The 12607-nt window shown below is 43.7% G+C and overlaps 2 protein-coding genes across 5 annotated transcripts in view; one reads left to right on the top strand and one right to left on the bottom strand.

Annotated features, from left to right (window-relative positions):
• Positions 1-4287, top strand: part of LOC310734811 (cadherin-10-like) — a 35052-nt gene extending 30765 nt beyond the window's left edge. For all 4 annotated transcript variants that reach the window (XM_083557231.1, XM_083557233.1, XM_083557230.1 and 1 more), the window contains exons 8-12: positions 351-487; positions 1817-1932; positions 2029-2146; positions 2378-2629; positions 2759-4287. In XM_083557231.1, coding sequence (XP_083413357.1) covers positions 351-487; positions 1817-1932; positions 2029-2146; positions 2378-2629; positions 2759-3249 — 1114 coding nt within the window. In that variant the 3' untranslated portion in view covers positions 3250-4287. The remainder of the gene's footprint in view (positions 1-350; positions 488-1816; positions 1933-2028; positions 2147-2377; positions 2630-2758) is intronic.
• Positions 4288-5985: 1698 nt separating this feature from the next.
• Positions 5986-12607, bottom strand: part of drosha (drosha ribonuclease III) — a 64386-nt gene continuing 57764 nt past the window's right edge. Inside the window, exons 28-31 of the mRNA XM_083557227.1 lie at positions 11083-11186; positions 8309-8401; positions 8088-8134; positions 5986-6333 (exon numbers count right to left, since the gene is read on the bottom strand). Of these exons, the coding sequence (XP_083413353.1) occupies positions 6203-6333; positions 8088-8134; positions 8309-8401; positions 11083-11186 (375 nt within the window). The 3' untranslated portion in view covers positions 5986-6202. The remainder of the gene's footprint in view (positions 6334-8087; positions 8135-8308; positions 8402-11082; positions 11187-12607) is intronic.

Genomic DNA, 12607 nt, shown 5'->3' on the forward strand with positions numbered 1-12607 from the left:
AGAGCAATTTACAACTAAGCAGTTGAGGATTTGAGGGCCTTGCTTAAGGGCAAGGTCCGTAATATAAATGTAAAATCAATCAGACCCAGTTACAAATGTAAACGGGAAAAAAACCACAAACAGTTACTTTACAGTATATCAGCAAAAGTATTGGGACACCTGACTTTTCCATCCTGCTGTGGTTCTTCTCCAAACAAAGTTTGCTCTGGACGTAGCTTGAAATAATCCCTTTACTCAAACATCTTCCCAGAAGAGTGGAGCTCCTTATAAAAGCAAATGGGGAATGGGATGTTCCTATAACGTAGCGGGTTAGTAAATGTAAATATGGTATACTTGTGTGTTGTGAACAGGTACATGATCGACTGGCACACGGATATGGATCACATGTTTAACATCCATCCCAATAACGGCTCGCTCTTTATCTCGCGCTCTCTGGACCGAGAGGAGAAACCCTGGCACAACATCTCAGTGCAGGCTGCAGAACACAGTACGTCCTTTTATCCTCCAATCACAAAGTATAATGAATCAGTCTGAGAGTTCCTGCCAACACACTTAGCGCCACTTGACGTTCAGAAGGCAAATGACGCGTAATGCACTTCACCCAGATAAGGACGGGTTCCCTCCTGAATCCGGTTCCTCGCGTCGTCGTGTCTCGGGGTTGTTTTTCCCTCACGACGACATGAACAAGCGCAATACAAATCGATTGTTCGGAGGACCGCTTTTTAAACGAGACCTACGACACAACGAATGAATCAATAGCTATGAAATTAAAACGGATTCGAAAAAAGGCAGGATTACCAGCGCACCAATCAAACTCGGACACCAACGCCGGCGTCAGTGGACAGTAAGGAAGTGAACGTAATCCGTCGCTGCGCTCGAGTAGCTTTTTCCGCGTATCCGTACTTTACTGAAGTACGTACAAGTCACGTTAATTTGTATTTATTGTTATTTTTACTCATGATATTGAACAGTGAGTTTTTTGTTAAACTTCAAACTGAGTTCGCAACGGTGGAAACAAGATCACGTGGACGCGGAGATACCGAACTTAGCGGAAAAGCGCTAGTCACAATCTCTGTATCGTAACAACTCCGTATAGTATCGCCACACGGTTTTGTAAAAACAAGCTTTGCTGTTGTCCACTAGACCTGGCGTGAAATTGTTGCGCAAAGCCAACTACCGAATTGATTCGGGCGAGGACCATGAACGCATTCATTGCTAATGTATATTTACATTTGCACCATTTACACCAGCGGTCCCCAACCTTTTTTGCGTCACGGACCGGTTTAATGTCGGACAATATTTTCACGGACCGGCTTTTAAAGTGTGGGGTTTGAATTTAGCGGTAATGTATTATGTGTTAGCGGCCGGCGCCCCTTTAAGAAGGTAGCGGATGGAGTTAAGACATGTGACCGAGGCATCATGACCTGCATCAAGAGTCATAGACAGATGTGGAGTAGAAAATCCGGGCATTTTCCAATATAAAACCGTTCAGAATCAGATAATAAATAAAACGGAAATAATGTAAGTTATGTATTCTTTCTGTGTGGCCCGGTACCAACTGACCCACAGACCGGTGACGGTCCACGGCCCGGGGGTTAGGGACCACTGGTTTAGAGGATGCTTTTTGAGAGTTTAAGAAGGACACATATAAAAATAAAAAACCACACATGACAAAGCAAATCTGGCATCCGCAGAGACCGAACACAAAGCTCTAAGAATCGAGCGCGTAACCCGACTCTGAATACCAGGAACTTTCCCTGACCTTGTGCATAAATCGGAAGGAAAACTCAAGTTTAAACACTCGTTCTCCTTGCAGATGGTCTGATCGCTCACGTTCCCGTCTACATCACAGTCTTGGATGTCAATGACAACGCGCCGACCTTCGACGTGCTGTACGAACCTTTCATCTGCGAAGACGCCGGAGTGGGTCAGGTAATCTGTAAAGCTAAACATGAAGTATAAAAAAAAACACAGCCGGAATTACAAGTCAAGCTTCACTCTCGGCATCGTTTTTCTTTTTTTTCTCAGGCGGTCCAAACCATGAGTGCGTCGGACGCCGACCAGCCAAACGGGGGCCATCGGTTTTTCTTCCGTTTAGCGCCAGAGCCTTTCGGAAAGTCCAACTTCTCCGTTCGAGACAACAAAGGTGACTTACAGCAAAAGGGTAACTTCTAAACATTGCGGTTTTGCCCAAAAATCCGTTCGAAAACAGATTTAAAGAAAAAACACAAATATATCAACACACAACTAATCCCAAACTGTTGCTGACTAGCTGAAGCCCTTAAGCTCATAATGATCTAAGGTTTCTTCTTGAACCTTTATTGCTAGTTTGTTTGCTAGCTCGTGATCTGACACCACGCTGAAATGTTTTTAACAGATAACACGGCTACGATACTGACCCAGCGCAGCGGCTACAGTCGCATAGAGAGGAGTTTATACCTGGTTCCCGTGGTGATAGCGGACGGGGACTTCCCTGCACAGAGCAGCACCAACACCCTGACGATACGCGTGTGCTCGTGCGACCAAGACAGAAACAAGAGGACGTGCGAAGCAGAGGCATTTGCGATTAACGCCGGACTTAGCACAGGAGCGCTAGTCGCGATACTTCTCTGTATAGTCATTTTGCTAAGTAAGAAATTTTTTGTTTTTGTAAAAACTACCCCTGCCCCCTTGTCCTCTTTGACCACACCCCTTTTTCCAATTGTGTAAAAATCTTATCGCAAAGTCAACCATCAATGTTTTTTCGCTGTCTCCGTAGTGATCGTCGTCCTGTTCACGGCTCTGAAGGGGCACCGGGAGAAGCTCGACCCGCTGATCGTCTCCAAAGAGGACGTGAGGGACAACGTGGTGAGCTACGATGACGAAGGCGGAGGCGAAGAAGACACCCAGGCTTTCGACATCGGGACTTTGAGGAAAGCCGAATCGCTCGACGATACCAAGCAGCGCAGGGACGTCCCTCCGGAGATCCTGCGCCGCCCTGCGCCTAAAATCCACAACCAGAAGTCAGAACCTGACATCCGTGACTTCATCTCTCTGAGGCTCTCCGAGAACGATTCGGACCCGGCGGCGCCGCCGTACGATTCTCTGGCGACGTACGCGTACGAAGGAAACGGTTCCACTGCCGAGAGCCTCAGCTCGCTGGAATCAGTCAGCAGCGACGCCTGGAGCGATTACGAGTTCCTGAGCGAGCTGGGGCCGAGATTTAAGAGGCTCGCGGACATGTACGGAGGAGACGACAGCGAGTCGTAAAAAAAACCCCAAAAAACTAAAGCGGGACACGGATTTGATTGATTGGTTTGTGGAAATTTGTGCAATTTTAGAAAGCGCCAGAAATCGAAATCCAACATGGAGTTTACTAGAGATGACTGACGGATTTCTTTTGCGATATACTCTAACTATATAACTAACTGTAACAGAAATGTACAGAAAGTCAAATTACATCCGTCCTGCCGGGAATAAAGGACGCTGAAGACCAGAGGGTTGCTAAGAGACTTGCTGAGGCTTTGATGGTGGTGGGATTTTAATCTCCAGTTTTGAACGAACTTTAAGCCAAATATTTTACAATAAAAGTGTCTAACGGCATTAATGAAAGACCTCTGCGAGAGTGTTACCGGAGTTTCAGGTAGCGGGTCTGAGAACAGACCATAGGAAGACGTTGAAAGCTAGAGTGAGGGCTAACAAGACCAGGAAGCGATGACCAAATAAGGAAAGTGGGAAACAGCCTAAACAGGAAACTATAACCAAATACTTTTTTACGAGATTTGGGTCGATGTGTCAATTGTGGAATTGAGTCCATTTGTGGAGTCAATCTTAAAACAAATCGGCCTGGTGAGTCATTCTACTGGCGAGTAAGCCTTGTTCAGTGAATCAGAATGTAAAGTGAATCTGTGAGTGATGAATCGTCTGTGATAAATTCGATGGACGGTAATCGAGTCAGTCAGTGATTTTCAGTCAACGAGTCAAATGGCGAGTCAGTGTGTTTCTCAGTGAACAAAATAAAACAGGTTTCACGAGTCAGTCCTTGAATAAGTCAGTCAGTAATTCATTTCCTCAGTGTGTCTGTCTGCAAGTGATTCAGTGATGAATCAGTCACTCGTGCTACCACACACACATGGCTTTTGGTTTGAGGGCTCAGAGTTCCCCCTAGAACCTGACTCTTAAATACGCGATACACAAAACTTACACACAACATGTAACAACAACCTCTATTATACACAACAACTGTACTATACACTGTCATTTTATATTGAAGATTTATACAATATTAAAATACGCCAAAAATACAAACGTGTTTTCCATGTATCACGTGTTTGTTGGGAGAAGATCATTGCGTACACAAGTCCTTTTCAACTACATGCCCTAATGTCCAGTGGAAAGACTTGGTGTTATGGTCATTAAGTCAGTCAGTGTATAGTTAAATAACCTGCCAGTCAAAAACTTAGTGAGTCTCTCTGCTAGGGAGTCAATCAATCCCTGAGTCTAAGTCTTTGAGTCAGTCCTGAGAGTCAGATGCTCAGTGAGGCACGGAAGAGTCTTTCAGTGAATCAGTATGAGAGTAATCAGTGAGTGAGTCAGTCAACAATTTAGGCATTGAAATACAAGTTAGTGAGCCTGATGGTGAGCTGATCAGTAAATGAGTCAGTCAGTGAATCAGATAATAAATTCCAAATTAATGAGTCAAATGGTGAGTCGATTCTGTAAATGAGTCAGTCAATAAATTACCTGACAGATTGTGAGTCAGCCACTGAATGAGGTATTACATTAACAGGGAGCAAATCAGATAAAGAGTCAATCAGTGAATGAGTCAATCAAAAAAATCGGGACAGTACCAGTCAAATAAGTCAGATTGTGAGTCAGTCCATGAATGAGATATTACATTAGCAGTCAGTGAGTCAGATTGTGCGTCAATTAGTGAGTGATTCAGTTTCTAAATCGGACATTGAGTCAGTTCTGAGGCAGTGAGTCAGATAGTGAATCAATCCATGAATGAGTCAGTTACTAAATTAGACATTAGGTTCCAAGTCAGTAAGTCAGATGGCGAGTCAATCAGTGAATAAGTCAGTAACTGAATAAGTGCCAAGTCAGTGAGTCAGATTGTGATTCAGTCTGTGAAAGAGTCAGTGAGTAAAACAGACATTAAGTTGCCAGTTGGCGAGTCTAAAAGTGAGTAAATCAGTTACTTAGACATTAAGTTCAGAGTTGGTAAGCCATATGGTGAGGCAATCAGTGAATGAGTCAGAGACATTAAATTACGTCAGAGTCACATAGGGAGAAAGTCCCTAAATGAGTCAGTCAATAAGTCAGAAAAATTCTAAGTCAGTGATTCAGATTGTGAGTCAGTTTGTGAATGAGTCAGTCATTTACCCAGACATTAAATTCCCAGTCAGCGAGTCATATGGGGAGTCAAACAATGAATAAGTCATTAGCAATCAGTGAGTCAGAATGCGAGTCAGTTGTTTCCATTTAAAACACTAAATAACAAACGCGACCCCCAGAATTAACTCTGGACCTGACCTCCTCAGTGGATTTAAACGGCTTTGAAGTCGCACTGCGTCTGCACACCGTCTGCGCACCGTCTGCTTGGTGCCTCGAACAAGAGTTTAAAACTTGTAAAAAAAATAAAAAATAAAAAAATAAATAAAAAAAACCCTGTTATGGCTGTTATTTTATTTTCTCACCGTTCGAGGTGCAGCGGATAAATCAGGAGGTGTTTATAATCAAATCGACATGTGACGACTGGCGTGAAGCGGCGTGAGGCGACACCCGCCGAGCGTCCCGACTGACCCCTGGGCTGCTGATGAGTAAACACTTTGTTGATTTCTCTTTACCTTTCGAATGTTTCAAGCAAAAAAAAATAAAAAAAAATAATAAATAGCGACGGTGCGACCTCGTGTTTTCACGCCTCTAAAAGAGTTTCTTTTGCCGCGTCACCGTTTATAAGTCTGGGGTGGAAAAAAACAAAAAGAGACCTGGGTGAGACGTGGACATGGAGGAAAAACTTTATTACATTACAGAATGTGTAAAACAAATAAAAACGTATTAAATGACCTTCAAAGACATTGGGGTGCAGTATTTATTATTTTTTTTTAAATAATGGTATGACCCCTAAAGACAAGAGGCTTCACATCAAACAAGTTCATTTATCCATGTTCCCTTTGTGGTGATTATTATACAGTGTGTGTGTGTGTGTGTGTGTGTGTCCTTATTTGTGAGCGTCCTCGGCGTCGTCGCTCTCTCGCTCCTGCCGTTCTCTCTCCCTCCTCATCTCCTTCAGCTCCTGCCGGTACTTGCGCTCGATGAAGCGCTTCTGATGGGCCATCTGAGGGAAGTTATCTGGAACAGAGCGAATGACGAACGAAGAAAAAAAAAGAAAGAAACGTAGATTCGAAGCGATTATGGGGAAAACATTGCAGGAGTTTCAAACTTTGGAGCATTGATACTTCAACCTGTTAACCAACATGAGCTCAATGAGCAGACCAGAGTGAGAGAGAAGAGTGAAAAACTTTTGAAAGTGAACGAGAATCGTGAGAGAAGGAAGAGTGAGAGGGTTGAGTGAGACAAAAGAATGAGAGTAAAGTAAGATCTGAGTGAGACAGAAGAGTGTGATGGAAAGCTGAGATCAAAATCAAAGAGAAACATTAGAGAAGTGAGAGTGGCAGTTTTGAGTGAGACAGAAGAATGAGAGAAATCTGAAACAGAAAAGTGATAGACTTGAGTGAGAGAAAAGTGAGAAAAGAATGAGAAAGAAGAGGGTAATGAAAGAAAAGGTAAGAGGGATATTTGGGTGTTAAAAAAATGAATGAGACAAGAAGTGTAAGACTAGAGTGAAAAAGTAGAGTGAGAGATTGGAGTAAGACTAGAGTGAGGCAGAAGAGTAAAATAAGAGTGACAGAAGAAAGACTAGAATGAGATTAGAGTAAGACTAGAGTGAGAAAGTAGAGTGAGAGATTAGATTGAGACTCGAGTGAGAGTTAAGAATGAGACAGAGAGACTAGAGTGAGAGATTAGAGTGGGACTAGAGTGAGGCAGAAGAGTAAAATAAGAGTGACAGAAGAAAGACTAGAATGAGACTAGAGTGAGATTAGAGTGAGTAAGTAGAGTGAGAGAGTAGAGTGAGACTAGAGAGAGAGATTAGATTGAGACTAGAGTGAGAGTTAGGAATGAGACAGTAGAGAGAGACTAGAGTAAGAAAGTGGGGCGAGACAGAAGAGTGAGACTAGAGTGAGAAAGTAGCGTGAGACTAGTGAGAAAGTAAAGTGAGACTAGAGTGAGAAAGTGGCATGAGACTAGAGTGAGAAATGGAAATGAGACAGTAGAGAGAGACAACTATGTGAGGAGTGAGAGAGTGCGGAGGAGGACAGTAAGATGAATCAGATGGAAAAGAGCAGGGGGTGTGGGGTGAGTTAGAATGAGAGAGAAAAAAGAGAGAGAGAGAGAGAGAGAGAGAGGGAGAAAGAGAAAGAGAGGGAGAAAGAGAAAGAGAGGGAGAGAGAGAGAGAGAGAGAGAGAGAGAGAGAGACGGAAATTCATCTGATCTTACTGAAGAAAACATTGCTAATTTATTCCTATGTAAAGGGAGAAGTGCAGGACAGGTGTTCATTTACCACAAATGAGCAAATATCAATCACCCTGACAGCAGCCAAGAGTGCAAGAAAAAAACACAAGAGAGGAGCGACAGAATAAGAAGGTGAAAGACTGAATCAGGGGGAGAAAGAGAGAGAGAGAAAGAGAAAGAGAGAGAGAGATGATGACTCATCTGTTTCTTCCAGCTGTCACACTGAAACCTGCAAATCTGCAGCATGTTTTTATTTCCAAACACTCGCTTACAGTCTGTTTAGCAGTAACGCGGCAGGAGGGGCGAGAGGATGGAGGGAGGAGGAGAAGAGGAGTATGAGGAGAAGGTGAAGAAGCAGCAGGAGGAGAAGCTGAAGTAGTAGAAAGATTAGCCAAAAAAAAGGAGAAGAAGGAGGAGAAGGAGCATGAAGTGAAGAAGAAGGAGGAGAAAAAAGGAGAAGCAGAAACAGAAGGACGAGAAGCTAGAGCGGGACCAGGAAGAGAAAGGAGGAGCAGAAGGAGGAGGAGCTTACATTTCTCCAGAGCATCCATTGCAGCTCCCATCTCAGCCTGTTGTATACTGTGTGGAGAAAAAGAACATGTTTAATAGATGTGTGTTCCTCTTGCTCCCTCTTTCAGTTCTTCAGATGATGAACCATATTTGAGCTGCACCACCCTGATAACTCCCATAACTCCACCCTGATGGAGGGAACAGAGGGAACGGGACACCACTAACTCAAGCTGATCTCCATACCTCGGTCCTTTTCCACAGCCGATCCTCTCGCCTTTAAAGTACACAGCGACCGTGTAGGTGCGAGCGTGAGACGGGCCGACGGTCTGGAGCGTCCTGCATGGGGACAGAGAGAGAGAGAGAGAGAGAGAGAGAGAGAGAGAGAGAGAGAGAGAGAGAGAGAGAGAGAGAGAAACAAACACCCAATTCGTTCTTAACGCAATCGATTGAGCTTTTTAATACAACCTTGTTGAGAAGTGAAGGATGAGAGAGAGAAGAGTGAGACAGTGTGTAAAAAAAATTGTGGAAAACGAGAAACGTGAGAGAATTAAGAGTGAGAGAGGAATGAGATTTGAGTGATAAAAAGGTAAGAGAGGAGTGAGATATAAAGTGAGAGAAGAGTGAGACGGATAGAAGCGGTAGGAAAATAAGAGAAGAGTGAGATGAAATGAGAGATGGGTGAGATCAAAAGTGAGAGAAAAGTACGACAGAAGAGAGTGATACAAATGAGAATAGAGTAGGACATAATTGAATGCGAGACACAGCAAGAGAAAAGTGAGACCAAAGAGTGAGACCAGCGAAAACAGATAGAATAGCACGAGAAAAAGAGATAGTAAAGTGAGAAAAAGGAGAGATGGAAGATTAAGAGGGAAAAGTAAGAGAGCGAAGAGTGAGAAAACAGTGAGAAACTACAGTAAGGTAAAAGAAAGGGAGAAAAAGAAAGGTGAGACGGAGAAAAGCGAGAGGGAAGAAAGAGTGGGAGGAGTGTAAAAGAAAAGCGTGAGAGTAATAATGATGAAAACACACGTTAACTAATGCAGCAACAATGAGTGCAGAACATTACAGTGTGAGACACAGAGAGAGAGAGAGAGAGAGAGAGAGAGAGAGAGAGAGAGAGAGAGAGAGAGAGAGAAGGTCACAGGAGCTCAAGGGCACTCCGTGACATTTCCTGTCCAAACATGGAGGACTCGAGTCGGAACGAGGAGCAAAACAAAATCGCTCAGGTAGATAAATATTTGGACGATGACACAACTTTATACAGAGAGTCGACGCTGACAGATTCCAAACCCCAAATGTCACTCGGAATTAACCCTGTGATCTTTTATCAACTTACTAATAAATAAAATAACACACACACACACACACACACACACACACACACACACACACACACACAGGTTCATTATAAAACAGGGCTGTATCTCCTACTGCGCTCACCTAATTAGGATGTAATTACTCTGAATTTAAAGGTGAATGTCTGCACCTCATGGCCACATCAAAGATCCAACACAATCCATCATCCAGAACAAGAGCAAAAAAATCAATCGGAGAGGAAGAAAAAGAGGAAAGAAACACAGGAGAGTGTAATAAGAGTGTAGTGAGAGTGTAGTGAGAGCGTAATGAATGTAATAAGAGCGTGGTGAGTGTGTAGTGAGTGTGTAGTGAGTGTGTAGTGAGAGTGTAGTGAGAGCGTAATGAATGTAATAAGAGCGTGGTGAGTGTGTAGTGAGTGTGTAGTGAGTGTGTAGTGAGAGTGTAGTGAGAGCGTAATGAATGTAATAAGAGCGTGGTGAGAGTGTAGTGAGTGTGTAGTGAGTGTGTAGTGAGTGTAGTGAGAGCGTAATGAATGTAATAAGAGCGTGGTGAGAGTGTAGTGAGAGTGTAGTGAGAGTGTAGTGAGTGTAGTGAGAGCGTAGTGAGAGCGTAGTGAGAGCGTAGTGAGAGCGTAATGAGAGCGTAATGAGAGCGTAGTGAGAGCGTAATGAGAGTGTAGTGTGTAGTGAGAGCGTAATGAGAGTGTAGTGTGTAGTGAGAGCGCAATGAGAGTGTAGTGAGAGCGTAGTGAGAGCGCAATGAGAGTGTAGTGTGTAGTGAGAGCATAATGAGTGTGTAGTGAGAGCGCAATGAGAGTGTAATGAGAGTGTAGTGAGAGCGTAGTGAGAGCGTAGTGAGAGCGTAGTGAGAGCGCAATGAGAGTGTAGTGAGAGCGTAATGAGAGTGTAGTGAGAGCGTAATGAGAGTGTAGTGAGTGTGTAGTGAGAGCGTAATGAGTGTGTAGTGAGAGCGTAATGAGAGTGTAGTGTGTAGTGAGAGCATAATGAGAGTGTAGTGAGAGCGTAATGAGAGTGTAGTGAGAGCGTAATAAGAGTGTAATGAGTGTGTAGTGAGAGCGTAATGAGTGTGTAGTGAGAGCGTAATGAGAGTGTAATGAGTGTGTAGTGAGAGGGTAATGAGTGTGTAGTGAGAGCGTAATGAGAGCGTAATGAAAGTGTAGTGAGAGCGTAATGTGTAGTGAGAGCGTAATGAGAGTGTAGTGAGAGTGTAGTGAGAGCGTAATGTGTAGTGAGAGTGTAATGTGTAGTGAGAGCGTAATGAGAGCGCAATGAGAGTGTAGTGAGTGTGCAGTGAGTGTGTAGTAAAAGCGTAATGAGAGTGTAATGAGAGTGTAGTGAGAGCGTAGTGAGAGTGTAGTGAGAGTGTAGTGTGTAGTGAGAGCGTAATGAGAGTGTAGTGAGAGCGTAATGAGAGTGTAGTGAGAGCGTAGTGAGTGTGTAGTGAGAGTGTAGTGAGAGTGTAATGAGAGCGTAGTGAGAGCGTATTGAGAGTGTAGTGAGAGTGTAGTGAGAGTGTAGTGAGAGTGTAGTGAGAGCGTATTGAGAGTGTAGTGAGAGTGTAGTGAGAGTGTAATGAGAGTGTAGTGAGAGCGTAGTGAGTGTGTAGTGAGAGTGTAGTGAGAGCGTAGTGAGAGTGTAATGAGAGCGTAGTGAGAGCATATTGAGAGTGTAGTGAGTGTGTACTTGTAGAGCGGGATGTCTGGCTCCTTGCCCTCAGTGCGCAGGGTGAGGCAGCACTGCTGGAGCTGAGACTTTGGATCATTCCAGTCTTGATTCAGGATAAACTCCTGTAAAACACACACACACACACACACACACACACACACACACACACACACACAGTGTGTGTTCAGAGGACATTGCGGTTTTAAAGATAATCCCATTAGCACAGTGCACTCAGGGTGAAGGGAGGAAAAGTGCACGTGAATAGAGAATCATAAACTCTTTCATTAATGAGTGCATCCCTCCATCATCCCTCCTCCAGTTACCTCTCCCACTCTTTCCCATCCTGCTTTATCACTTCAACCTTTAATAACATCCTTCTTTCACTTTCAGTTCTCTCTCACCTCCTTCCTTCCTTCCTTCCTACCTTTCATTATTCAATTCATTTTCACTTTCAATTTGTTCTTTTTTTATTCACTTTCAATCTTTTTTTTTGTTAAATCCTTTCCTTTTTTTCAAATAAAAAAACTTCCTTCCCTTCACCTCCGTCGTCTCTTTTCCCTTCTTCTCTAATCACTTTTTCTTTTTACCCATTTTCTGTCTCATTTCATCTGAAATGATCTGCAGCTCACACCATCTCCGGCGTCGTCCCTCGTCACATTGCGCCTTTTCGCCTCTCTAATCTCTCCATCATTCCATCGTTTCGCTCTCATCCTGTTTCTTGTTGCCTCTGCCCTTCGCTTCTCTCCATTCTCACGCCTTTATACCTCCTTCCACCATGCACTTCAATCTCTCCATCTTTATCTGGATTTTGTCCTTTAATTCCTCCTCCGCTAATCATTTAATCATTTTTTCTTTTATTTCACTAAATAAAATATCATCTCTCCCTTCATTCAACTCATCCATTTTTCCAATCCCTTCATCCCTCCAATCCCTCAATCCCTGCATATTATGAATCTTTTCTGTCATGCCAACTCTTTTAATCCCTCCATCTCTTCAACCCCTCCGTGTCTCTCTCCATGCCTCAAACCCCTCCATCTCTCGACAACTTCATCTCTCCACAAAACCCGCCATCTTTTCAATTTCCCCCCATCCTTCCCTCTCAAAACTCTCCGTCTCCCACATCCCTCCATCTTTTCAAATCCTTTATCTGTCCAATAATTCATCTCCTCAATCATAATGTCAATCCCTCCATCTCTCCCTCTTTAGCTGTCCTTTCAATCTCCTTTCATTTCTTAAATCCCTTCCACAACTGCATCTCAAGTCCCCCTTCTATCCCTCCATCTTTCACAATCTCTGCATCACTTCCTTAAATCTTCCTCACTTTTACCCATCCATCTCTCCGATCTTTCTTTCGCTCCATTTTCACCATCACTCCAACCTTCTCCTCCAATTCCCTCATCTCTACAAAACCTCCCTCTTTGCAATCCCACCATCCTTCCTTTCTTTCTTCTCCTCAATCTCTCCAACCCGAGATGTTTCACAAAACTCCAATCCCTCCACCTCCATTTCATCCTCACTTCAACCCATAGTTCCACCTCTCCAA

Source organism: Silurus aristotelis (genome assembly GCF_946808225.1).
Source record: "Silurus aristotelis genome assembly, chromosome: 12".
NCBI lineage: Eukaryota > Metazoa > Chordata > Actinopteri > Siluriformes > Siluridae > Silurus > Silurus aristotelis.